Source organism: the organism of the source record quoted next, unplaced genomic scaffold (assembly GCF_019419815.1).
Source record: "Pyrus x bretschneideri cultivar Hongxiangsu unplaced genomic scaffold, Pyrus_bretschneideri_v1 Contig29, whole genome shotgun sequence".
Lineage (NCBI taxonomy): Eukaryota > Viridiplantae > Streptophyta > Magnoliopsida > Rosales > Rosaceae > Pyrus > Pyrus x bretschneideri.
The window spans coordinates 807,095-834,329 of NW_025999601.1; the positions used below are offsets into that span (position 1 = coordinate 807,095).

The 27,235-nt window shown below is 37.3% G+C and overlaps 4 protein-coding genes across 7 annotated transcripts; 1 reads left to right on the forward strand and 3 right to left on the reverse strand.

Moving 5' to 3' along the window:
- Positions 1-276: 276 nt before the first annotated feature.
- LOC125479520 lies at positions 277-4,284 on the reverse strand. The gene is made up of 4 exons (XM_048588968.1): positions 1,661-4,284; positions 1,403-1,516; positions 653-733; positions 277-497 (listed from the first exon to the last, which is right to left on the reverse strand). Exon 1 carries the CDS (start codon positions 3,442-3,444, stop codon positions 2,488-2,490), a length of 957 nt encoding a protein of 318 aa, XP_048444925.1. The 5' UTR covers positions 3,445-4,284; the 3' UTR covers positions 277-497; positions 653-733; positions 1,403-1,516; positions 1,661-2,487.
- Positions 4,285-5,183: 899 nt separating this feature from the next.
- LOC103943782 (V-type proton ATPase subunit a1) lies at positions 5,184-14,791 on the reverse strand. 2 transcript variants are annotated; one of them, XM_048588882.1, is made up of 18 exons: positions 14,521-14,791; positions 12,785-12,829; positions 11,838-11,960; positions 11,584-11,691; positions 11,107-11,220; positions 10,840-11,013; positions 10,555-10,692; positions 10,175-10,282; positions 9,929-10,036; positions 9,669-9,817; positions 8,738-8,891; positions 7,856-8,016; positions 6,893-7,099; positions 6,598-6,781; positions 6,422-6,505; positions 5,957-6,150; positions 5,809-5,868; positions 5,184-5,388 (listed from the first exon to the last, which is right to left on the reverse strand). In XM_048588882.1, the coding sequence occupies exons 1-18, from the start codon at positions 14,662-14,664 to the stop codon at positions 5,184-5,186; spliced, it is 2,460 nt and encodes an 819-aa protein (XP_048444839.1). In that variant the 5' UTR covers positions 14,665-14,791. The 2 variants fall into 2 exon arrangements, with proteins under 2 accessions (XP_048444839.1, XP_048444840.1); XM_048588883.1 differs by lacking the exons at positions 5,184-5,388; positions 5,809-5,868 and having other exon boundaries at positions 6,009-6,150; positions 6,348-6,505.
- A 3,460-nt stretch (positions 14,792-18,251) lies between these two features.
- On the forward strand, positions 18,252-20,626 carry LOC103938300 (NEDD8-specific protease 1). Of its 2 annotated transcripts, none has more exons than XM_009348307.3 (2): positions 18,252-18,411; positions 19,491-20,626. In XM_009348307.3, exon 2 carries the CDS (start codon positions 19,515-19,517, stop codon positions 20,187-20,189), a length of 675 nt encoding a protein of 224 aa, XP_009346582.1. In that variant the 5' UTR covers positions 18,252-18,411; positions 19,491-19,514; the 3' UTR covers positions 20,190-20,626. The 2 variants fall into 2 exon arrangements, with proteins under 2 accessions (XP_009346582.1, XP_048444841.1); XM_048588884.1 differs by having other exon boundaries at positions 18,264-18,411; positions 19,476-20,626.
- Positions 20,627-21,141: 515 nt separating this feature from the next.
- On the reverse strand, positions 21,142-25,975 carry LOC103938299 (arogenate dehydratase/prephenate dehydratase 2, chloroplastic). Of its 2 annotated transcripts, none has more exons than XM_009348306.3 (11): positions 25,611-25,971; positions 25,447-25,514; positions 24,036-24,128; positions 23,398-23,598; positions 23,237-23,317; positions 22,683-22,778; positions 22,531-22,608; positions 22,305-22,394; positions 22,140-22,207; positions 21,849-21,930; positions 21,142-21,731 (listed from the first exon to the last, which is right to left on the reverse strand). In XM_009348306.3, the coding sequence occupies exons 1-11, from the start codon at positions 25,906-25,908 to the stop codon at positions 21,672-21,674; spliced, it is 1,215 nt and encodes a 404-aa protein (XP_009346581.2). In that variant the 5' UTR covers positions 25,909-25,971; the 3' UTR covers positions 21,142-21,671. The 2 variants fall into 2 exon arrangements, 1 of the variants encoding a protein (XP_009346581.2); XR_007260065.1 differs by having other exon boundaries at positions 21,602-21,731; positions 22,131-22,207; positions 25,611-25,975.
- Between the last annotated feature and the right edge of the window lie 1,260 nt (positions 25,976-27,235).

A 27,235-nucleotide genomic window follows, 5' to 3' on the forward strand; every position in this document is an offset into this window, starting at 1 on the left:
ACATGAAAACAAGATATTGGTGATTCTATGATCGTTGTAATCTTTTGATTCCGGGTGGACTCGACTTTTAACTAAGTGCTTAAAATCTGCTTCATTCTTTACTGTTATCTTTAAATCTAATTTGCAATGACACTTTTTGGGGTTAAATTCTTTATAAATATGTACATACGAGTCAAATGATTGTGTTCAGCTAACATTGTATCAATAAAATGCAGGCAAACCATAGTCGTATAATGTAAGAAATGAAAAAAATTTCAGATTTTGAATGTATTCGGAGCAAGATAATGTGGAAAGTGTCTGCACAGATAGTTAGCTAGTGACTACAACGAAAGGAGAGGATCGAAGAAAAAGAATGGTGTGTTTAGTTAGTGTGACATGGAATGATTAGGTGGATGGACTCCTCTTACTCTCCAAGGTTATTGAGAAGTAGGGAGGCCATTGTTGGTATGTTTTGTACAATCGAACGGTCCAGTTACATGATTAACCTTTCGCTTCACCTGAAATTCATACAGTGTAAGCACGTCAGTTCATTGGAACATTTGTAATTCTACGAATAAAATTCAATCAAGAAAAAGGTGCAAAGAGTACGATGGTGTTTCTCTCTCTATCTGTAAACAATGAATAGAGGATCGTCTAGGGAGCAAAATCATACCGGAGACCATGGACCCCGTTGAGGTTGAGATTTGTTGGGGGGTGAATTTTGTACTGCACCACTTTTCTTTGTCAAAATTTCCTGCAGAAACACTTGGTATAAGATTACTATTATCATGCTAAAGACTACAAAATGTGTCTTGTATCAAAACTGAGAACTAGAAAATAATCGAAGTGTTCGGTCAAAATGAAATAGAGGCATCCAATACCCATAGGCATTGGATCAATCCGAAGTTCAGAACTACTTGTTAAGGTTTGGTTTCCTCTTCTAAATTTGGTTAGTGGCGTGTAATGATACCGGTTTGAAAAAAAAAAAGTTACATGAGCGGACAAGAATAACTCTCTCCCTTTATTTTTTAACAATTTGTACTTTCGTTTAAGACAAATGATCATTTTCATATAATCACACGGTGTAGAGATGTTGAGTTATGTTTAAGTTCGATCTTTCCCTTTCAAAAAGCAGGACATAGTACATTTATGTACATTATGTAAAGATGCAAACAAATGAAGAAGGAATATTCATGAATTGTAGAACTAAGTTGCAGTTCATTGATTTCGAAAAAGTAAGAGAGCAACAGTTACGTACGCTTGAAGATCCAAAACAAATAAAGAAAGAACTACGTGGTTGTAGTCCCAGGAGACAATTGGTATGTCAAAACAAAAAGTTATAAAATGCTGACACGGATAACAAAGCGGTTCGAGTGTTATAAGTTATAGTGTGCAGATGAAAAACTAGTAGTAAAAGTATTACCTCTCCGGCTGCTTCTAGTGCAGCTAACCATTCATCGGAGAATGGAAGAGCATCTGATGGAGGCTTTATTACAAGGCCCTCTGGCTTCCCATCACTCCTGTCCCCGGCTTCTTACTGCAAAAAGAGACGGGATAACTGAATTTCGGATGGAATTTTCAATCCACAAAAGATGTGCACCAAATGGCTTAAAGGACACAAGGGCAACACAGACACAAATGTAAGCAGATAAAACTGATCTAGGCCTTTTTTGGAACATACAGCTCGTTAGTTGCCTCCTTATCTTCTCCGGGGGAGGGGGGGCAAGGAAAATTCTATTTCATATATTAATTTCGGATTCCTCAGCTAAATTGCTTATCGATGAAATAACATCATTATCCTGCAGAATACTTGCACTTGATGATGTCCGATCAGAAATGACAGAAGAGCATAATTCTCCTCCCCAGGCATTTAATGCCAGAGTTGACACTGAAATTCCTCCGGTGGTTGTTTTTGCAGATGAAACAGACTCCAGATAAGCAGCTTGGTTGCTTGGCTTATAGTCAAGACTAAAATCCTCTGCAACTTCCATTTGTAAGTAGTCAGCCTTTTCCTCCAAATCTGGTGTGCAATCATGCATTGCTGGTCCTACTTTGGAACTCTTTGATTCGCTTCCATGAGCATTATAGTCATCAAAAACAACCTCGTGAACAGTTTCCACAAAATCCTTACAGGAAGTGTTGTTTGAAAGCAAGGTACCATTCAAACAAGACCCGGGGTTAATATCCTGGGACCCTCGTATGACATCAAAATTTGGACGATGAAGCTCAGGACATCCAGCTAGTTCTTCATATACGTTATTAACAACTGCTGAGCATGCGTAGTTTGAGACTGAGGTATGTTCTCGCAGATCTCCCAGAGCTCGTTCCTTAATCATGTCACTACCTTTATCAACTTGTTTATTTTCTTCATCCAAGCTTTTATCCAAGCTTTTATACTTACCATGGGGACTTTGCGGCCCGCTTCCACCTAAATCGCTCACCTTTGAGCTCATATCTACACAATTCCCAATATTATCTGTAAGGCACTCTTCAAAAGATTCTCTACCTTCAAATGAACTCACATGAACCTCTGGACTCTGATTCAAGACTCTTATCTTCTGCATTTAAGCAACTTGCACTCATCACACTAATTTCCTCTCCACTGAAATTGATTTTATCACCCATCAAATTAATCGGCTCTCCTGAAGTATCTTCAACTAGCAGATTCAAGTTTATCTGGGACGTGAAATCTCCAGTTTCCAAGAAACTGGCATCCATTTTGTAAGCCGTCACTGCACGTATGGTTTGAACTTCATCCACACTGTCCAACTCCAAACGACAATCTTGGCAATTAAACTGAGAGTCATTCCTTGAGTCAAGGTTGTAACTCTCAACCATTGCTTTGTCTTCCGACACTGAAGCAAAATTGTCCTTGGACTTCACTATTTCTGCCTCATTGAACCTGTATTCTGACATAGCAGGTGGCATTAAAGAAAGGGTTTTAGAAAATTCTGATTCACATCTGCTGACACCAGTTCCCTCTGTTTCTTTTAATTCAACACACCGAAGAGTAATTTTCTGCTGGGATTCTTCAGGTATAGTACTGAATCCATCCAATACACAATCATCTAAGCGCAATCTACATTCCTCGAAAACCTGTTCTCCGGTATAGCAGGTATTTGGAAGGTCTAGCGGTCCAGGCTTTCCTTTTCCACAATCAATTATCACCAACCGACAATTATCTGGAGCAGAAGTCCTCAGGTCAGCCTCATCCATTTCATCTTTTAATCTTCCACTTAAAGTCGGGATTTGTGCATCTTCCTCATGTGGATTCTCACTCATTTTGTCAAATGTACTACCATCATTATTTGATCGGTCATCAAATCTAGAGTCATACAAATCATTAGAGTCAGTTGCACTAGAATTTTGGACTTCGAACTGACGTCTGCAACCTTCAAACAACTGTAGCTCTGGATCTCTTGAGAAGTTTGACATTCCTTGGTGAAACGACCACTGTTTTCCCATACCATTTGATCTCCTTCACAGGTCAAAGGTTTAGACAGATCAACTTGTTCCCCATGCAGTTTATTGACACGATTACCACTACACTGATCAACACATGATAGTAAAGTACTGTTGACAGAACTTGCATCTTCTTGGAGCGAGTACAAAAGCAACGTTCATGCTATTATCATCCTTATCCAATAGTTCACAGGATCCCCTCTGTGAAAGAAGTTTATCCCCATTCCTCTGAAATTCTACCTCTTCCATGTGAACAACCTTTTTAGTATTATATGGTTCTTCTTGTCCCATAGATATTTGGTCTTCATGAACAGGAATTCTATCCAACTTCCGCCGACTGTCTGTCATATCACAACTATTTGAGCTAGACTAACCTTCAGAGCTGCCTTCTGCATATCTGTTACTATCGATCAATAAGCAGGTGAATTTCGCATTACCGAGCAAATCAGAGGTCAAATTGAATCCACATTATTTATTTTGAAAGGGGAAAAAAACCGTAGACAGCCAAAACAAAGTACAAGAGACGAAGCATGGATTCAACGGAAGTATAAGAGAAAACCCGAACCGAAAGGCTTGGATCTAAGGGGTTGGGAGAGGCGGGCAGAAGAAAAGGCATCATCTTTGGAGGTTTTGTTGGTGCTGCTGCTTGAAACGGCGTCGTCTGGAGGCAATTGAAGCTGCGAGTCGTCTTCTCCTGCGATTTCGATGAGAAGTACGTCAGACTCCATCCCTCTCTCTCTCTCTGGGTTTCTAGAAAGATCGAATGATCGGAGACAGTTGCTACGGTTGGGTGAAGTGTTCGAATCGAATGGGTGTGCAGAGTAGAGTAATGGAGTCCGCAAAATGTTTGTGGATCTTCAATTTTTCAAAGGATCGACGAGCGGCAAAATGATGGATAGGGAGGACGGGGGACAAAGAGACCGTGCGAGCACGTGACTGCTGAGAGGAAATGACCAAAGAGTCCACGTGGTCAACTTCGAGTCTATGACGATTAACTGGAGGCATAAGTGTGATGGAAGTGTGGATCATTCGTAATGCTACATTTACAAACTATTATATTCGTACGATCTCATTTTTATTAGAAAGAAAGTACAAATGCTGGTATTGAGAGATAGTAAAAGTAATATTTTTGTTAGATAAATGATTTAATTGGATCATTTCTCTTATTCACATCGTGTTGACAATGACATGATCCATTTTCTTAACGTACTTACACAAGCATGGCCCATTAACGAACACGACATGCAAGTTAAATAAACTGGAGTCCTGTTACAAAACCAATTCCTTTGAATCTCTGATTTTCATAAACTTGTAAATGTCACAATTGTAAAAAATCCAGGACCAATTCCCAGCAAAATCCGCACTTACCGTGCATGTGTGTAAGCTAAATAAACTAAAGTACCGGAAAAGATACACGGTATGACGATTCCCCAGCTCCTCTTTACAAACTGTGAATCTAATTTCCCTCCTCGTAATAAACGGAATACAAATCGAAGTACACACAACTATGAAGGGAACTAACCATGACTCGTATCTGGAACCCTTTTATACCAATATTACACCAAAGAATATGAGCCACGACTTTACAGTTCCAGGTCAAAATCGAGCATCTTCCCCCTCTATGCCGCCTGAAATATGGCTCGCTCTCTCAAATTCCATTTCAGGCTGGAGATAGAACTCTGCATTTCTTTGCGCTATATACCATTCCTTCCAAAGAACAAGAAAACTGGTATAAATGTGGACTAATCCTCATCCTCGGTTATGGAGGCGAAGGAAAAAGGTTTGAACTTGTAGCCATCTCCGTGGTAGAATTTATTTTGATACTCCACCCAATGAAGACGCAGCGCATGGAGAAAAGCACTTAGCGTCTCCATCATGAGTAGTATGAACGCAGTTGCAAAGGCAAAAACTGATAACCCAATCAACCGGATAATGAAGCTATCATACCTGTTATAAATTTTCAGAAGTACATCAAAAATTGACCAATATGTGCAGCATCAAATGCAATATAGTCTCTGTCCCATTGGGGAATGGCAAGCCAATTTAGAATTAAAGATATTTACTATGCCAGATGAAAGAAATGATCTTTAGCAAGCCTCTAAGACGGTGAGACAAATTACAAGCTTGCTAAGAAACTGAGGAAAATACAATAGTAAGATTAGGGCAAGTATGTAGTTAAGGTCCGGGGAGAGGATTTTGGGGTGGGGGAGCTCCATAATGTGTGACCCTTGAAAATATCGTAAGTAGATCTAGACTACAATCCGGGTTAGTTTTCGTGTGTCCAAGAGCAGGAAAAGGTTTGAGGAGAAGAACTAGCATTCATATGCACATGCATGCAATGATAAGAATGAAAGGGTTGGAACTCACCCCCAGGCAAGGAGGAGAACTTTCTCGTAGAAAACGGTCGACAATTCTGAGTGCGCCAAGCTGTAATAGGAATAACAGATATCAAATGAAAACGACCCCATAGATGAAAGAAACCACGGAAAAAGACGACAAACAAATATAGGTATACCTCAAAGCCCATAGTCGTAGATATGATGCCGTATTTGAAACAGCGCCAAGAACAAACTCTATGGAGTGTATCATCTGGTGTACAAATACCTCACTGAAATTAAACTCTTCGTGATGTTGCCTCGCAGAATCAGGTTCCACCTCAAGATCCATCTCTGAGGTGCCAAGCATCCCATACGCACGACCTTGAAACCTCTGAAAACGAACATAAGAAAAACATAAGTATCACATCTTCTCAAGCTCCTTAAGTCTTGCCTCAAATACTTATGCGAGTCGAAGACAAGTATACCTCTCATAAGTAAATTGAGTCCCCATAAACAGTGAGAATACTAATCACTACGTAGTCAAATTTTAAAAATATTTACTAATGCACAAACGTCAAAGAGAATTACTAGTAAATTTTATTCCATTCCATTGCCATCTTAGAACTCAAGGACAGATGCCTAAGCAAGTTACTCCACAGTACCTCTGTATTAAGCTTCCTCAATATAAAAGGTTTTGGAAAGAGCATCCATGGAACGGCAATTAAAGCCAAAAGCAACAAAATGATCTGCAAAACCAGAGATTTGTTAACCATAACATAAAATACCACATAAGAAGTTGCATATACGAAGTAAAGGAAAAGAGGAGCAGAATGCATGCCTGAAGTGGTCTTTGGCCCCAGAACAATTGATTTTCACCAAGATCATCAGTTGGACTTAAAAACATGTAAATCATTACATGATAGAGGTCTGCCTGAGATCCTGTGCACCACTTGATGACAACAAGAAGTGAAAGATATCCAAAAAGACTGTTAAGAAAGATCATCTGTGGCACAAACTGGTACCTAACGACAAGATGCAGAATAAGTCAAACTTCTGTGCACTTCATTTCAAAGTAACACAAACGGCAAACTGACAAAAAAAAAAAAAAACACATTTGAAGAGCAGAGACACACCTTATATCAAGCGAGCTGCTGAAAAACCTTGCATTGAAGTAACTTAGTAGAATTCCTAAGTTCATTTGCACAACACCCAACAAAATTGACATTTTCATTTTGAGAGAATTCAGAAAAGGGAGTTCAGAACGACTTCCACGCCAACTGGGATCCACACCAAATGGGTATGGATCTCTGTACTTGATTAAGCCAATAGTGTACGCCTCACTGCTCAAAAGAAGACAAATTTATGATAAGTAGTCAGTTTTATTCAGAGGAAGGTCTTTATATTAATTAATCATACACTAGGGGATAGTTTTCAAGTCACAAATAAAAGTGACAGAGAATATGTCAACCAAATAGAGCGCCAGAAATGCCCAACAAAGAACAGTTAATAATTAAGTAGATCAAAAGTCAGTAACAGATTTTAACAGAAATGCAGGGTTGTAGAAGGGAAGAAAGGAGGTGCCACAGTGACGCACTTTGACGAGTTGGACATTCTGTAGAACACAACAATAGTGCACTATGGACCAGACAAATACTCCAAAAGAACACACAACCAAACTCCATCAATCAAGATGGAGAAAACCCCCATAAATCAAACAAGGGGTGACCGTTTTCACCCTGGAAATGACCCCTAGAGGAGGAGGCAATGAAACCCCCAATCCATCCAAAACCATGGTGAAACATAACTTAAATTAACAAATTTTGTTATTATCTTTATATTTTTAGATTATTTGGAAAATATTGAAAATTCTATAAGCATTGATCTGTAATTAAGCCAAAACAAGCAGTGCAAGAGCAGACAGGCAGTGGGGGTATAAGCACATGGATTCTAGAAACCTCAATTCTCTAAAACAATATATTAGTGGTACACTGTGAAACATAAACTCGTTCTAAACAACCCAGCTGAAGGTGACTTTAATACAAGATACAACACATAAAGGCAATTGTAGAGTAGAAGACTTAATATAGAAAGACTACCTGCAAGCAGCATCTCTACATTTGTAAGCAGACCCGCCAAATATGTGAAAAGGAACAGAAAAGAACTCATTGTAAATCAACCCACAGTAGATTGAAAATAGGGACATCAAGAGTAGTACGTATCGCCCACCAAATAGCATCTCCATAAAGCTCCCAAGTTTCTGGTAGGAAGTAATACGAAATTTATTGTTAATAAACTTAGGAAATACATACAATCTCCTATTTTACATGTTAAATGCATGTTTTGTGCTTGCATTTGAGACACTAGAATATTTTCGTTCAGACGAAATTGAACCATCAGGTCATATGTTCAAAGATCACTGCATTATCATCAAGTCCTTGTCCTTTTAGGGTCATTCCTCTCAAACAATAGCTATTAGGACTAGGAATTGTTTCAGCAATTCACCTGATAAGAAATGAAAGCTTATCCTACTTGCTCCCATATGAAAAAAATTATTACTTCTACTGCTGTTACTGCTTTTATTAATTAACACTATCATCGGTACCACTATAAGAATGGTCCAAGACATGGGATATGTAAATCTAGGTAAAGATATCATATTGGTGCTAAGTTGCTAACTAAACCATGGCTGCAGTGTTGTCTTGGACCCCAATAAATGCAGGCTCTGTTTTATGATATGTTGCTGAATTGTGTTGACACAGAAACAGTAGCAGCCGTGAAAAAGCTCAGGGTAAAAGTAAGAGTGACTAGGATTACAACACATCTTTCGACAGGTTCTGGAGAGTGCAAAAGATGTACTTTTAGTAACAGCTGCTAGTCATGAACTGGAAAATGGTACATGATTGGAAGCATTTAGAAGAACATTTATTTATAACCATATCAATATGATTCATTACAATTTTCTGGTAGTAAGGACGCACCTGAGCACTGAGTTTACTTTCACGAGCTATAAGAACTAATGCTCCGACCAATAAGCATATTCCATGACCCCAGTCCCCAAACATCACCGCAAAAAGAAATGGAAATGTAATACAAGTGTAAACTGCAGGATTGGCTTCTTGATATCTTGCAACACTGCCAAATTCATTAGACACAGATCAGTTCTATTGCTAGACCATAATTCCAGTATTGCTCATCATCTAAACAACTATTGGGTTTTTTTTTTACAAGAAGTGATAGCAGAAAACAATAATTGGGCTGATTTTTTAAAATTGATTCACTTACAATTTTCACAAGGTCATGAAAATGTTAGCATAACTGCTACTAAACAGGGGAAATGTTGCCTGATCATATTTACAATGGATCCCCTCGCTTATACCTATGTTTTTTAACCACAACTATAGATAACTTGGACAACTCACAACTTTTTAGGATCGCTATCAATTATAAAGATTTAATATGAGTTCTTAAAGCGCCACCTTCTAGAATTTAGCTATTTTTTCAAACCAAGTTAATAAATTCAGTTCTCACATCATACATGAGAGCAAAGAACAATTTGATTGTTTAGATGTAAAATAAAAGTTAAGTAATAACTTGCAGCAAATCACCACCTTCCCGTCCCTCCCATCCCATACCTAAACAAAACCCTAACTATCTAAGCTCCACCCTTTAATAGGTTGGACAGCAGGTAATTTCTATTCTTAACTGTCAACTGAAAATAGCCATTCTGTGTACTGAATCACTTGTACCAGCACATTGGCTTCCTTCCAAATGTGTCAACCATAAACACCTACCAGTTGTGAACCGTGTACAAACAGAATGTAATTCTTAATCCTGAATACCCATCGTTTACAAAGACAATGTTCTTTCAAAAAACAGAAGAAAGTGTCTGAGCGGCATATTTTAACTAACCCGTATGCATCAACAATTTCTTGAAATGCACTTGTAAAGCGGTTGGTTCTGAAATATGTAGGAGGTGAATCTAATGTATCCATCACATGAAATATTACTCCCACTTGCGAACTGCTATCAAATGTAGCACGTTGCAGTGCCTCCTGAATCTGTTGAACCATAAAACATACAGGTTACCTCAGTTTTTGAAAATATAGGACTTGATATATTATACCCACTTCATAACAAAAAAAATTGATGCAGAAAGCAACACAAGTTACCTTAGGTTTTGCAAATATAGGACACCAGCCCTCTCCAACGAGACATTTTTTTGTAACATCAAAGTTTAGCATGTTCAAGGTATCATATACAGCTTTCTCCCTTCTTACCTGGGAGAGAGGGTAGAAAACATGACAAAGTTGTCAGGATAAAACTAAATCACTAGTGCAGTCGTTAGTTATACATTAGCACAATATTTTTTGTCAGAAATAACAGTTAACCAGAGACAAGCTTCAGAAATTTCTTACCATGTTGATCCATTTTGCTAGGTGAAACCCTACAGATGTAAGGGCCTTATTTCTGTGACGAATCCCTGCATCCAAGGTTGTTTCCAATTCAGCAAGACGTGATGAAACCTGCAACCCAAAACCTGAACTTTCAGCAAAACAGAATAGAGCTTTTGTTACAATTAGCACGGCCTGCAAGTATAAGCTATAACACCCCAAAAAATAATAAAGGGAGTGTAGTTGCTAAAGATGCATCAAGCACACATCAGATGCAAAAGAACAGCGAAACATATTAAAGTTTTGTAAACATGTTCGAAAGAAATAGATTCCCTCTTACAGCTTGAAACTTGTCTCCAAATTAAAAATAAAAGAATTTCCCACATTCTTAACAAAATACATACTTCTCTAGTTATTTGCCTCTGCTTAGTTATATCTTCAGGAACAGGATAGCAATTCGCACCAAAGGCCTCACAAATTTTCAAAATCTTTGTTTTTGCCTGCATCCCGGAGAAGAACACTACAAATACTGTTTTCTCAACCTGCACAACTTTAAGGAATTACTAAAGAAGTTCATAGACATTATCATTCTACAAATAATAAAAACTAAGAGAAAGCACACGAAAGATACGTATAAATAAAAAATAGATCCTTTTATAGAGGCAGAAAAAAAAAAAAAAAAAAAAAACCATTTCAGTAGATAAAGGATCCATGATCTGTTCATCTGCTGGGGCATGGTTGAAAAGCATGTTGCCCCTTGTAGCACGAAACAACATCCTCTCAAACCTGAGAGCTTTGGATTTACAAATAATTCCACTGACAAATCTCAAACCAGATTGATCTGATGGGCCAGGTCTGATATCCTGTAAAATACAAAATCAATTATAAATGAAACCATAGTAAAAGGTTTTGCACCAAAAGCACATCAAAGCTAGTAAGGCATAATCAACAAGTACCTGCTCAAGTAATGAAACTTCATCACCATAGTTATCATTTGAGTAAATATTCTCATCTAGTTCTCTCTCCTCCGAAACCGCATGGCTATTACTTGAAACAAGAAAGCCACTTGCCTGAACTTGTCCACATAAAGATTTATAAGGAACCGAAAAAATGTATATGAAATTAGAATTAGAGAGTAAGGTGTTGTAATTTGATTCGGTTTTAAAATTGGTGACTTCAACATACAGGAAGGCACAGAAAAAGCATTGAACCTAGAATTAGGGAGTAACGTTTTATAATTTATTCTTTTCTAAAAATGATAAATTCAATATATAGGAGATTCATGAACAAAATGGGGTTGGAGAAAACCCGATCATAGGCCAAGCCTCAATCAATGCAACACGTGCACAAGAGACACTAATGAAATATACTAAAAAGAAAGGGAAGCCGGCAATATATCACGAATACTGAAGATAGAAGATAAAGCCAGTTACCTTTTGCAATACCATCTTGAACTCAAGTAGTTCATTGTATGAATGTTGAAGTCTATCACTATTAGAATTCATCTCAATAAGCTCATGCTCATGCTCGGCTAATTGTATCTGGAAATGATTCAAGCAACGTAATTCAAACTATCAGTTTTACATAATCAAATGCTCCCTAACCAAGGGCTCAATTGGTCAGTGTCATTTCGGACTTTAACTTTCAGATTAACAATAAATGCAAGAGCACTGAGGTAGAAACAGACCTCTAATTCCTCTAAGTCAATATCTGGTTGTAAAACAGGATGTACAGATGAAAGTAGACCAGCTTTACTAATTTGATCTCTGAAAAACCGCAGCTTTCTTGACATTTCTGCACATCGCTTTACCTGCAGAAGTCCTCAAGAGGATATAGGACAAAAATTAATGATAATCCATCACTATCAACTATAGAATTATAATAGTAAAACTATGATCACCAGCTTCTCTGAAATTCAATTCCAACTTCCAAATTTCATCACTTTGAGAATATATAGAGGTCAACTATACAGGGGCAATTTGCACAGATTTTAGGCAGAGAAAAGGACTACCATAGAAAAATATTCCTAGTGTAACACCCATACCTTTCTAACTTCTGGTAAATAACCAAGAAAGGGGGCATGCACAATCCAGTCTTAATGATGGATAATGAAGGTAAACTTACAATGATATGGTAAGAATTTCACTTATGCCCCTTCAACTTTGGAAACTACCCCGCTTTATCCCCTAAAAAGAGATTGAGTCAATTACCCTGCATATTATGAATTCTCTGCAACGTGATCTTCCGTCCAACCCCATCCAAGATTCTGTTAGATCCCTTGCATTATACTTGCACATTTTTTAAAGAATTTTGGACGAAGTTGCACAAAAGCCCACTTTGCAACAAATTCATAAAACAGGGCAAATGAACTAATCCTTTTCTTAGAGAACAGATTGGAACAGAGCAAAAAGTTGAGGGGACCATAGGTTTTCTTTTCCAGGATTTAAGAATATGCACATTGCACACTAAAAAGAGAAAGCATAAAGGCTCTAAAACATCAGAAATTTAATGATTTAAACATGGAAATATTAAATTGGCAAAATCTTCCACCATTACTCAAGAAAGATAGATGCTGCAGTCCTAAATATTCAGATTACAATGCAATTGTAGTTCTAATCAAATCCGAGTATATACCTGATTAACAAATGTTCGCTGGAAAGGACTTTTATCAGCATTTAACTGCAAAAACCAAAAAAGAGAGGAAAAGAAATATGACAATCAGCAGATACTAAAATTAGAAAAAAGGACTATATTGCATATTCCTTTGAAGAACTTATATGTATGCGCAGCAACCAGAAAATAAATATAGAGCAGTGCAGAAACTGGGTACATTGCTTAACTTCAAAGAGATATATCAGAAAGATTCTCAAGCCACTTACCAGTTAGACCACCCGTGGTTTGAAGCTTTATCAAGAAAAAAAAATATCAAATTACTTATAATTCAGACAGCATATGTTTTAAAGCTTTCAGTTTCACAATTTTGCATTTTCATTTCCAGACATACCACCACACTCATAAAAATGGAGAATTGGTTCCCTGGAATGACTAAGATAGATTTTGACAATGTGCAATTTGAAGTCTTAGAATAGTTAGGTGCTACAAAAGCCCAGTAGATCTCTAAAGGTAACAACATAACAAACTCTCAAACCACTTATTAGTTACAACTATGAGCATAACAAACTTCTAAATAATAACCACTGACCATGTTCATCCTCAATTTTCCTGTAACCTTTGGAACTATAACGAGTATAGCTACTTGTTCAAAACTATCCACAAAATTAATTTGCACAATATATAGTAATCCAAGTAACTCTATTTATGTGATCAATATAGAAAAACATGGAAAAATATTATAATTTAAATTAGTTCCACAAATACATGTGGATGTGCAGGAAACCATCTACATGACAGCAAAAAAAACCTTTGGAAAAACTAGGCTTGTCATAACAAATCAATTCCAAAAATCAATAAAACTTGGCAACTGGAATATGTGAAATCCCACGTTATAAACAAAGCCCAACTAGTCTATACCAACGGAGGGTGCTATCCAAAAAACCCAAAGCAATTCAGCCAAAGCTGCAAAGGTTCCAATCCTTCATACCCAAAAGTACTTTATTTCTTTTGTCAATCACATGAAGTTAGCTAACGTGATCTAAATCAGAATAGGATATAAGCATAAAGGACATAGTCAACTCAAATGGAATACAAAGCTAAAATTATAACCCCTCAAATGAGACGAAGTTCGATATTATTTAACCGTCAGTAGAGTAAACTGGTACACGAACTCAATATTGACAAGTACAAGAACTTATACTTACTAGAGAATTACTCCAATTAAGAAAAACACGCAGTTGTCATGCACAATGATGGTAAGGCATCAAATCTCCTATCTTTAGGGAGAGGGTCTCTTAATCTATAACTTAGAACATATCACTAAACATTTCTTATCGAATTTACCACTCGGAATGCAGGAGGTGGCCCCCATGGAAACCCCTCCTCAGTGAGAATTTATGCAACACACAGAGATCTAAAGAATTTCCGGCCAAAAAAAAGGTGAACGAAAAGAGATCAAATACAATGTGAGTAAGTTCCAATTTAGATCAACCTAAATCCGCAATCTCTCCCCCCGAAAATATAAAACTTTAAGATGAATTCCACTAAATAAATCATAAATTCTAAAATTAAGTTCATCAATCACTAACTCCCGCTATCCACTCAACTACTTAAAACACACATTTGAACAAGCTGATGCAAAAATTATCATCAATCCTAATGCAAACAATGAAATCCCAACTTCCGGTCACTGAACAACGCCAAATCAAACCGAATTCACGAAAGAGCGAGTCGGATCTGAGTTTCCGAAAACTTACGTCTCGGAATTGGAGGAGGCCGAGTTCGCCAAGGTAAGAAATGGCGCGGTGGGCGGACTCGACGGGGATGATGAGCTGGACGAAGGTCATCTTCTCGGAGCGCATCAGATCCATGGCTGGTAAGTTGTCGATGAACTTCTCCATTTTCTCGGCAACCAAACAGAAAAGTCCTCTGCTTTTCGTTTCCTTTTGCCTCTGGATCTGAAACTCTTCGTTTGGATCTGAAATTCCCCTTCCCTCTCTCTCTCCTCAATCTCTCTCTCTCTCTCTCTCTCTCTCTCTTCTGGTTGTGATCTGAGAGAGTGCGTTTTGGAGTGCGTTATTCGGAGGCTTTCATTTGCGGGTTTTCGCTTTTTTTCTTGGCAACTGCCATTAGAATCGGAGAATTCGCATCACTTTCCAATGCCCCGACGTGGACTTGAAAATATGGTTGGAAATTTAAGGAAAGATTTGTTTTAATAAAGAATCATATTTTTACATTAAAATTTTAATTTTTGTATTTTTATTGTATTACTATCATTAAAATTCAAAATTTTTCAATCATTTTTATTAGTTTTTCTAAAATTTTTTAGTTAAACCGTTTACCTTTTGTGTACATTAAAAGAAAATGGTATACTGATAATTTAGTCTCTGAATTATCCCCTGAATGAAAATTAGATCCTTAAACTATTTTTTCAGAAAAATTAGTTCTTGAATTATAAAAATCTGCTAATTACATCCCTAATATTATATTCGAAGCTATTATATTCAGTTTTCTGTCAATTTAAGTCACGTTACTTGCATGTGTACACATTGAAGGGTAAATTGGTAATTTTTCATAAAGAAATAGTGTATGGAGTTAACTTTAAAGAATAAATTAGACATTAGATTCACAATGAATGTTAAGGGGTTAGAGACGAGAAAATGACGATATTACACTTTAAAGTATGTTAATTGACTTGAGTTGATAAAAATTGTATAAAAGATCTTTGAATATAGTAGTAGAAATGATATTAGCAATTTTTTATGAATTTGAGGACTTATTTTACCAAAAATTAATTCAATTACCTAATTTTCATTGAAATGATAATTCAGATATTAAGTCGACATTTCACCCTTAAAAAATAATGTAGAAAAGTTTGGTTATATTATTTATGTAATAAATACAATTTAAAATAAAGAGTTTTAAGGTTGGCGGTGGGAGCCACGGTGGCTAAACTGCGGTCCTGGTCTGCCATCCCGAACTTTCATAATGGCTAGTAGAAATCAAGGATTAGCATTGAAAGTGTACTAAATTTAAAAGTTTATTCATACTTCAACGCCTTGCGGTTGACAACCTTCAATGCTACTAACTCGGCTTAGGGCTCATTTGAATAATGTTTTTCAATGACTGAAAACATTTTGAATGAAAACATTTTTTAAATTAATCATTAATAAAATGCAAGTTATTTCTAGAAATACACTAGAAGTGCTTATGTGATAAAAAAAAATAGAAATTAAGTCAATGTGATGAACTTTGTTAGGATTTAAGCCCAAAATTGAAAATTCTGGCAACTCTTCATTAATTATTAGCATGTGAACCATATTGGCGAAGCCAAAATTTCAAGGTCCTCCCACAAATGTAAAAAATAAAAAAAGATGCAACACCACCTATAACGCTATATCTACAACGACATTGCAACATACTCGCTCATCCAACTCTCAGCCATTGTCTGGTCATTGTGTCATCCATCATCGAAATCCATCATTGATCCCTCTTTTCTCTCAATCTCTCACAGTTGTGCTCTCTCTAGATTATTTGTCTGATTCTGATATTTGTTTGTTCGGTTACAACGGTGTTGATTTTTCAATTCCACCCCATTTCCTCAGTACGTTCCGACCAGTTGGGAGACGTGTTAATTGGCGAAGGAAAGAACCTAATAGAAAGAGCTAACGAGAACATGAAAATCACGCATGGATAGAACTTAGAAGCATAATTCAAGCTTGTCAAAAACCACTAGCACCATGTGAAAAAGTTTAAACTCTAAGAGAACTAGCTCTCTCGCCTACTTCTTCTCTCCCCTCTGGTTAGGCCCTAATCTTCATAAAAATCTTTGGAAATTAGAGGGATAACTATAGTTTTTCTTCATGAAACAAAACGTGAGTCGCACATGTTAGGCTACAAGTTGCCTCACATGTGAGCGTACTACCAATTAATGAAGAGTTGACAAAATTTTCAATGTTCGCTTAAATCCTAACATGTTTCACCACAGGAACTTAAATCCTAATTTTTTTTACCACATAAACTCTCTTTCGACTACCCTATAACTGCATGAACTATTTATCTAATTAAGCATTTATATTAACCTCTCACCATCCTTTTCTTGGCTACATACTTTGGAATTTGAAAATCATTAACCCAAACATTAGGGTAAATTACATTTTCATACCTCAGGTTTGGGGTCTATTTCAATTCCTTATAACATCTTCAAAACATTTCACTTTCATACCTTAAATACTATTTTATTTCAAAATAATACATCCGTTACATTTTTCATCCATTGATCTGTTAAATGCTGACGTGGCGCCACATTTATGCCACGCGGCTGCCAAATGTCTGCCACGTGGCAAAAAAAAAAATTAAAAATTAAAAAAAAAAAAATTGAAACCCACAATCTACAAGAAGAAGAAGAAGAAGAAGAAGAAGAGGGAGGAAGAAAGAAAAAAAAAATTGAAACTATCCCTCCCCCCCCCCCCCCAAAAAGCGACCCACGTATGTAAGAAGAAGAAGAAGACAATCTGCAAGAAGAAGAAGAAGAAGAAGAAGAAAAAGAGGGATGAAGAAAGAAAGAAAAAAATTGAAACTATCCCCCGCCCCAGCGACCCACGTATGCAAGAAAAAGAGGAGGAAGAAGAAGAACCCAAGCCCAGAACCCTTCAATCCCCCACCCCCCCCCCCACCTCGACCCCGCTCCCTTCCCTCCCCGCGACCCTCCTCCGTGATCTAGTGATTTTCAGTGTTGGTGAGTTTTGAAAATACTTTGAGTTTGAGATGATTTTTGGACTAGTTTTGTGGTAGATCCATGTAACCTTGGGTGGGATTTATGGGGTGGGTGATGGGAGATTTTTGGGAGGGGTGGCTTGGGTGGGATTTTGGGGTTTTTTTCTTTCTTTCTTCCTCCCTCTTCTTCTTCTTCTTGTTCTTGTTCTTGTTCTTGCAGATGTGGGTCGCTGTAGGGGGCGAAAGGGATTGTGGGTTTCCATTATTATTATTATTATTATTTTGAGAAAATTCAGGTTTTTTTAAAAAAAAATTATTTTATTTGCCACATGGCAGACATTTGGCAGCCGCGTGACATATATGTGGCAGCTACGTCAGCATTAACGGATCAATGGATAGAAAATGTAACGGATGTATTATTTTGAAATAAACTAGTAGTTAAGGTATGAAAGTGAAATGTTTTAAAGATGTTGTAATGAATTGAAACAGATCCTAAACCTGAGGTATGAAAATATAATTTATCCCAAACATTACCATTAAAACGAACCAACCGTTCCATTGTGTGCGATAAAAATGTGGACCTACAACCGACTCAGACCGGACTGGACCGGACCGCATAACACAATAAGACGTGAAAAATTAATCGGGTAAATTCCAGTACTCTCTCTACTTCAACACAAACTAAACAAAAAATGGCAGGTGATGGTAGGGGTATATTAGTATTTTTATATTAAATTTTAGTTATAATTATCATAAAATTAAATAGTGACTATAAAATTGCTTATATTTTCAAATTCGCAGGCCTCGGCGTGGCACTGCCTAGCTCGTCTACCAGATCGATCGGAGTCGCTTTCCTTGTGTCCGTACGAAGATTCGAGCGCGCGAGAGCTTCTTCTTCTCAATCACGACCGTTTATCTCTTCAAATCACTCTGTAAGTTTCTCCCTTCTCTCCTCCTCTCGTTCTTTTCGACTTCTTCGCTCGCATCAATGGTGGCACCACCAATCCCTGAATTGTTACACTTATGATCTCAAAAAATGTTTAAAGAATTCGAGAAATTGAAGAAAATATGAAAATTGGATTGTGTTTTTGGTTTTGCTTGAAATTGATTGATAATTTGTTTACCCCAAGCTGTTTGTGATGTGGGTAATTTCTCTAGGTTAGGTTTGGGTTTGTAGTAAAAAGGGTTTTAGTGACGACCGTGAGTCAATGGGATTTGTTTTGGGTGAAGTTGGTCTCATGGGGTTGTGGGCTTTTTGTTGATTTTACTTGGTGAAATGCTATAGACAAGTAAGTAGGGTTTAGGCTATGTTATGCTCCTAGTTTTCAACCTTTTTTTCGGATCCTGAGAATCGAAAGAACTGTATGTTAATACTGGAATTTGATTTTGTTTATATGAGTTGACTTACGAATTGCGAATCCTGGGTTTCATTGTTTCTTTTCTGCTGAGTTGTTTTTTGTGAATAGAGAATAGCAGTGTAAAAGGAGCATCTGATGCCCGAAATTAGTAGCAAAATCCGGGAAAGGCGATGGTGTTTGTTTACTTGGTAACAAAGAAATTGGCCTGATCCAATTTAGGGCAGGCTACTATTTGGGAATGTTGTGCCTTCATTTGTCACTGAGGAAATCCGTCGATTTTCTTTTTAGTAACAAAGGATATGTTGGTATGTTTGCTACCATTCGTATGCAAAGAACAATGGATTGGTGCATTGGATCTTTTGGTTGTGGGTTGAATGCAGTTTGTGCGGGAAGTTGAATTTGGGAAAATATAAGTGTTTGTGAGTATGTCCTTGTTTTGATTAAGTTTTAGTGTTTCAAGATTTAGTATTTTGTTGCCAAGGACGGTTTTTATGAGGTTAGACTTGGCACAGGGTGTTCGTGGTCTTACTATCCCATTATTATTACTTCTATTTCTGAGGATTGCTTTCGTTATTTGATACTATGTTTCGCAAGTACTGAATCGTTGCTTTCTATGTATCGCCGAATTTGGTTTCTGGTGATTGGTTGATCAGGAATACACAATCGATATCTACCAAATGGGAAAACCCAATCCTGATGAAAAGATTCTTAGCTACAATGATGTTGTACTCAGACGATCAGACTTGGATATCCTCAGTGGCCCGTATTTTCTCAATGATCGACTCATCGAGTTTTATTTCAGTTATCTGTCATCATGCTCTGAGGAGATATTACTCATTCCACCTTCAATTGCATTCTGGATGATGAATGCAGTTGGTCAAGGCCTCCACGAGTTCCTGGTACCTCTTAATTTGCCGGATAAAAAACTGGTAATCTTTCCAGTCAATGACAATGAGGATGTGAGTGAAGCTGGAGGTGGGTCTCACTGGAGCCTACTTGCATTTGAGAGAGATTCTAACGTCTTTGTTCATCATGATAGCAATGGAGGGATGAATAGAAGGCACGCTAAAAAACTGTATGATGCGGTTGTTGACTTCATGAGTGTCTCCAGTTCAGCAACCAAGCCCACTTATCAAGAGTGTAGTGATTCACCGCAACAAGTAAACGGTTATGATTGTGGCTTGTATGTGTTGGCTATTGCAAGGGTTATATGCAGCTGGTACGGAAATAAAGACACAGGTGAACGGAATTTGTGGTTCCATGATGTGCGCGAGCAGGTCACTCCATCTGTTGTTGCTGCAATGCGAAACGAGATCCTGGAGCTGATCAGAGGTCTCATGCTCGTGAAGTGAAGTTTGCCTACAAAGTGAGAGTCGAAGGGGAGAGCGTAATCTTATCCACAGACAAAGTTTACCATTTTGTTTTAGGTAAAAACAAAGTTTAGCTTTCACTGTCTCGGGTTCTTGACACATATAGAACCATAGATCATTCTGCTTGCTACAAGATGTTTGTAGAAATCTTCCTTATCTTTTTTTCGCTGTGGGATGTTTGTGGAAATCTTCGAACATGCCCACTTCTTCCGGCCATTGGTTGTGAAATTGAACCCCAACATCCTCCTCCTCCTCCTCCTCCTCATCTGCTTTGTACTGGTCCTGGTGATCATCGAATTCTTTATGCTGTGGGATGTTTGGTAAAGACAAAGTTTATCCCAGCAAGTCCCATCATATGAAATGGGTTCAATAAGAACAGTTTATTATTTAATAGGGAAATAATAAATTAAGTTACTAAATTGTGTTCTGTTTTCTGAGTTAGTCTTTATAAAGGCAATAAGTTATTTAGTTTAATAGATAATTTTTTTTCCCTTTTTTGAACAAACGCTATTATCTGCACTAACAAGAAGATGTAGGTTAAACTTTACAATGGGCTAATAATAATAAGGTTCAAATTTGCCTTAGCGAGAATCGAATTTCTGCTCTCATTTACAAGTGAAAAGGAAATTCATTTTCTAATTATCATGTTAACGTGATCAATGCCTCGGCACGTTTCACAGATAAAATGAATCCTAAATTGTTTTTTCACAAGGAATGCATATTTATTCGATTGTACTGGAACATAATGCAATCCTGGTTTTTTCGCTTTAATTAACTTACTTTCCCAAATTTGCAAACAGATTTCAGCAGAATACATCTAGCAATTGCAAGTGACATGTAGCTCAATCGGTTAAGAGCATTCGCCCTTGCACTTCAATTGGTGTAAACGTCATGCGGTTGATATTCACTATAACGAAATGAGAAGAAAATGACATTGAGGTGCGTTCCACACGAATGACATAAATATTTGTAGGGAAATTACATCAAACTGCGTTGAGGTTTTAAGAAAATTATATGGAACTTCTTACCGTTTCCAAAAACTACACGAACCTTTTACGACAACGTATATTTTAGCAGTTACAATAACATTTTCAAAACATTGATGCATATGATCAATTATATTGAACATGACAAGTTTTCAACTTAATAGTATTGTACTACTGCACTGACGAAAACAATGAAATGGATGTTTCTTATAATAGTAGGTGCCGCCTTCAAATGATCGGTATGAAAAAGAATAGTGAAGATCAAACCATCTAGTAGCCAGTTCCCTGCGAAGTTTCCCTCAGCTTGAGCTCGTGAACAAGTTTCATGGGGTAAAGCCAATGATTAGAGGTATGTAGGCAGTTCCGGTTTTGTTTTTATTGTGACTTTGTGGTGCTACTAAAGCTTGATGGAATTCAAACTTGTGTATAATATGTATGATAGATTCACTAGTTTCTTACACATTTGTAGGTCAGTCGGTCATGTCATGCTTGTATCCATCGGGTAACTCCCTAGCACCCGCAAGAATGTTGCAAACTCCTGCCAAGAAAATGTATATTGGTTAAGATTTATTTCCTTCGTAGGTTAACGAAATTGTTCAACTAAAAGCTAAAACCCCCCTAAACATAAGAAAAGAAAAAGAAAAACAACGAAAACCTTGAGATGCCGAAGGGCATTTTGTGCATTCTGATCAGCCATTGATGCTTCAAAATCCACATAAAAAAGATAGTCAAAGTACCTGTACGAAAATATGGGACGTGATCAGGAAAATATAGAAAAGGTTAAACTAGACAACTCTTAAGTAGATCAAACAGTTATGAATTGGCGCCAAAATCAAATTGGGGGAGGGAATTAACGCCTGTCAATCATATTCATGCCGTAGAGTGTGTGAGCGTGTGTTTCATTAACATGGAAGTATAATTTAGTTGAGATGGTTACTGTATTTACTTTGGAGATCCACCGTTACTATCATCAGACGCTCGCAGGGGCTGCATCCGCAAAGGACGGCTTTCAATCTGGTTAACAAAACAAATTAAGCAATCATTAGGTGCAACACACTTGCAAAAGAAACTACACAAAAGACACAGGGAAAAGAAAAACCCCAAGAACTACCTTTGTAAGATTGATTTGACGCAAAGCGAAAACAGCCAGAGCTTTGAAAAGGACCCCAGGGCCTTCCTCTAGTGAGAAGACTATACTTGTCTAAAATTCCATAACCATGCGATCAACAAAATAAAAAAGTCAGTTCACAAAAAGGTGGTCTGGCCACCGTGAACTGGATTACCAATGAATTCAACAATTCAACAGCCAAAACTTGTTAATCTTAAAAGGGCTTAACCTTGAATGGCCTATCTGTGCCAGGAATAATTGGTTCTCTAGCAAGCATGAGAAACCGAGTAACATTGTCAGAATCATCCTGTAAATTTCAAATAAGTTACCACTAGAGTGAAGTCTAATTCAGGAAAACACCAGATGTTCTTTGAGACAAACCTGAATATCATGCGCAAGTATTTGCAGACCATATATGCCTGCAGCAGCTGAGCTGGCAACAGCTCCTGTATCTTTCAGTTTGTGGAGAGCAACATGCTACAATTTATAGAATGCACCATCAACCAGATCAATATAAAAGCCAGCATAGTTAATCTAAAATTTGATTAAGATGATTGTAGTTTGATCTATAGCGTCAAATCATGCAACCGACGCCAACCGTATTGGACCAGAAGGCCCCTCTCAGCCGAAAGTTATGAAAGTGGCTCCACATAAAAGATGCCACAAATTATAGTTTCAGCGAAGAAAAAAATGAAAAACTGTGGTAGCAGCTTCTGGCCAAATCACTTCGTTTCACTTCACTAAATATACTGTTCTAGTTTAGAATATAAAATGTGATGTTCTATTCTATAGCTTATATATGTAAGTCCGCATTCTTCAGGGAGTTGGTAACAAAAGCAAATCCTACAGGCATATCATGACGCATGAGGTATACTTGGCGTCAGGACTTACTGGAGTAGAGAATCAGCTATCCAACTATCTGATCAAGGGCTTACCTTTGCTGCACCAGCAGTATCATCCACAGCTTCTCTGACCAATCCCAGCTTCATTAACGTGTTCTCACACTGATCAAGAGCCTGAAATATGACTAGTTATGGGGGAGAACCATGATAATATACTAGATGGCCAGAGAATCTAGATGGAATGTTTTATACACCTGTGGATGACTAAGAACCCTTTCCAGGTCTTCAATTTCAACACCATGGTTAGCCAGTAAGCAATGGCGAACTGCAAGTTTCACTTCCCCTACTATATGCAACCTGTGCCTGAGTAAAAGGTCATAGTTTCTATGGATGCTTCCACCTAATGAATTCTCAATTGGTAAGACTGCTCTGTCCACAAGCCAACGTTCAGCAGCCTGCATTGAGTTTAATTGAAAAGAAATTACGAAGCAAAAGATTGAAGAGTCCAGGCTGAAAATACAGAGCGATTACTAGGCCCTGTTTGGTAATCAACTTGATTCCAACTTTTTAAAATCATGTTATTCAATTACTTCTCACAAAATCATGCCCCTAAAGAAAACCATTTTGCCTGTAGCTCGACTTAGCAAGGTCCAATGGCTTCAGGTTAACGAAAAAAAATGCATAACAAGGATCACATCCATAAGATTTTATAAATGTAATTTCTCTTAATAATATGTAAGTGAGAGCCTTGTGATCATTTTATTTCCATAATCCAAGTCTGTCTTATTCATTAACAAATATTGCAAACATAAAAAGAATGTAATACTGCTGATTCACAGTTTAATCCAGCAATAAGAAAAACAATGGTGATGAAGAAAATTGAGGTATGCACCTCAAAAGCGGTATCGAATTGTTCACAAGGCACTGCTTCGCAATTTGGATACGCTTTCTCCGCAGCTAATTCACTGTATGCTCCACGAACCCCCTAAAATTTCAACATTCAACAATCTCAAAACAATTGAATTACTTTCATTCTCATACCAATTCCAGACTCATATTACCAAAGCCAAAAATTAGCATTATCCAAATTATTTACACATATATACACTAAAAAACGATCTACTGAGAACCTGAATTGAAGATTCTCAAGTGCAGCCCAGATGATGACCCTCATCTAAATCAACCACTCAGATCAGATTTAACAAAAGCCTTAAGTAAGGATATATTTCTCAGCTATTTAGATCAAATCTAGATTCTAGATAGTTAATAGGCACAATAGGTGAGACTTCAGCCGTCCATATTTGCCAATAAACGAGAAGCAAGTTTTAGCTCAAATTGGACACCGCTACCAATCTAACTTTTCCTATCTAGATACAACAACAACAATAACAAAGCCTTATCCCACCAAGTGGGGTCGGCTGTATGAATCCAAGAATGCCATTGCGCTCGGTTTTGTGCCACATCTTCCATTAGATCCAAGTACTACAAGTCTTTTCTTAGAGTCTCTTTCAAAGTCTTCCTAGGTCTTCCTCTACCCCTTTGGCCTTGAACTTCTGTCTTGCAATGGCATCTTTTAACCAGACCACCTTAACAATTTTCTCTCATCTTTCCTTCAATCTCGACTACTCCTACTTTACCTCGAATATCCTCATTCCTAATCCTATCATTTCTCGTGTGCCCTCACATCCAACGAAGCATACTCATCTCCGCTACACTCATTTTATGTACGTGTTGATGCTTCACCACCCAAGATTCCGTTCTATAAAGCATTGCTGGCCGTCTTATAAAATTTTACCTTAAGCTTTAGTGGCATACGACGGCCTTATTGCCATCCTATCTAGATAACAAAATAAAAAGTTACTAAATAACAATTTTCATACACATTTAGATAAGATAGCTCATCATCTCCAATTACAGTAAAATTGGCGCACAAGGGCGATATAAGAAGAATGCTCAGCCAAAGCTTGGTTTCTAATAAAACCAACCAAATAAAAGCAACTGATAAGTATAAAGCTACTTTTACACAGGTGCACTTTGTAAATTTTATCAACATATACATACACAAAATACACATCTATATACTATATATAATGCAATCATGATATTTTACCCATCCATAAATATCAATATCCATTTTTTGTTCATCAAACTTTAATTGTTTTACTTTTTATAAGAAACCCAATTGTCAAAATTTGAATATCAGTTGTTCAAACTAACCAACTTAACTAACTTTCAAAGGGGAAAAAAAGTTGGGTCCTTTCAGTTTGAAATTGAATGCTTGTTTCATATATATATAGAGCTACCTGATATGCAACGCGAAGGCGGGAGCCATCAGAGACCGAATTGGAGAGATGGTTCGAAGACAAAGGTCCTGAATCAAGCAACAAACGAAATAAAAAAATATGACACCCGATTTCCACCAAATTACAGAGCATGGACAACAATGACAACGGGAAGAAATTGGTACTCGGGAGAGTGTGCATGTCTTTTGATTCGACGTCGTAAGGGAAGTCCTCCAAGGCGCTCTCCAATTCCATAGCGCCTCCAACCAGGTTTCTGTGACCACCGCCGTAATTTCTGTTACTGGTGCTTTCGTCTGATGAGCGAAGAGAAGCCAGGGCCAGGCCTATACGACAGCGTCTGGAGCGGATTTCGAAGTTCAAAGTTGGTTTGGGGAAGTGATCGGAAGGGAAGCGCTTCGATACGACGTGTCGTGGGAAAGGGGTTGTGGCGATCCCGGATCGTTCCACCGAAGACGCCGCCATGGCGCGACGATTGGGAAGGTTCTGATGGCGCCTGAGATACTTTCCGAGATTTTTTAAAGACGGTCAAATTTGTTAGCTAATATAATATCCGAGATCCCGTTATTCTTTTTTAAAATTCAAGAAAAAATATTGGGCTTGGAGTGTTATGGGCTAAGGATTCTCAAAGCCCAAAAAATCAAATGGACTGTGCCCAACTGCCCATACCGAATGAACGGGCCTAATCAAACCGGATTATTTACGGTTCAAGTTAGTTCGGCTTCGACTGTATATTCTTTGAACCAAACGGGACCGGTAAAGACTGTCACTTAGTATTACAATATAGTGATATTTCTCTTTATTTTAGAAAAAATTACAAATATATTAGTTCAAATCTCATGAATTACAAGTTTAAACTATTTATATTCTCCAGTGTAAATATATTGTTGTAAAAAATAAACAAATAAAAACACCGAACCGATAAGCACTACATTTCAATTTTCTTTGAGTAAACCTTTTCTTTTATGACTTAAGGCTAATAAAAATGGAGATTATGTGTGGGACTCACTCCACATTGAACTTTAACGATTCGAATCATTTATTTTGTAAGTTTCGAAACTAGTTAGGAATGGGCGCCACTATCCCAACCCGGATCCAGCCAAGTTCTATTGATCATGTCCCATTCACCACAGTTGTACCCTGATGTTATACATGGGTCGACGTTGTAATTTTTTGAAGCGCTTTTTTTTAGACAATTCTATGATAATTTTCTTTTTTGCAAATTATTTTATTTTCAGGTTAAATAGAGAAATAAGGGCTGAATTCATTCAAAAGAGCAAAAAATAAATAATTCAAAAGGCTTTATTAGTGAATGATTTATAGTTGTGTGTAACACTTGATTTCTCACTAGAACAAAAATACATGTTACAACCGCTAACATCATTCACGGTGGTGGATTCAAGATTGTAACATCAGATTATCCTAATATAGAAATTCTAAATAAATTAGATGAAAATAACTTGAAAAAATTAAATGATAAACAACAAGTTTTTATTCATAATCTTTGTGCAGACAACATACAAGCTACAAAGGTAAATTTGTCCACGATGAGATTTCATACTCTGAAAATGTATCAAGACAGTTTCATTGTCAATACAAGAAAAAACATATTTATATGTGTAAACAATTAAGCTATCATTTAACCATTGATCCTCTATTTTGTTGGGGAGTGGACACTTAATGATATTAATGACAAAAAATGCTCTTTCTACTGACGGTGTTGCAATTGGTAAAATCAAAGCTAATTTAATAAGGAAATACACATATTGAAATACTCGATGCAACCCCTTTT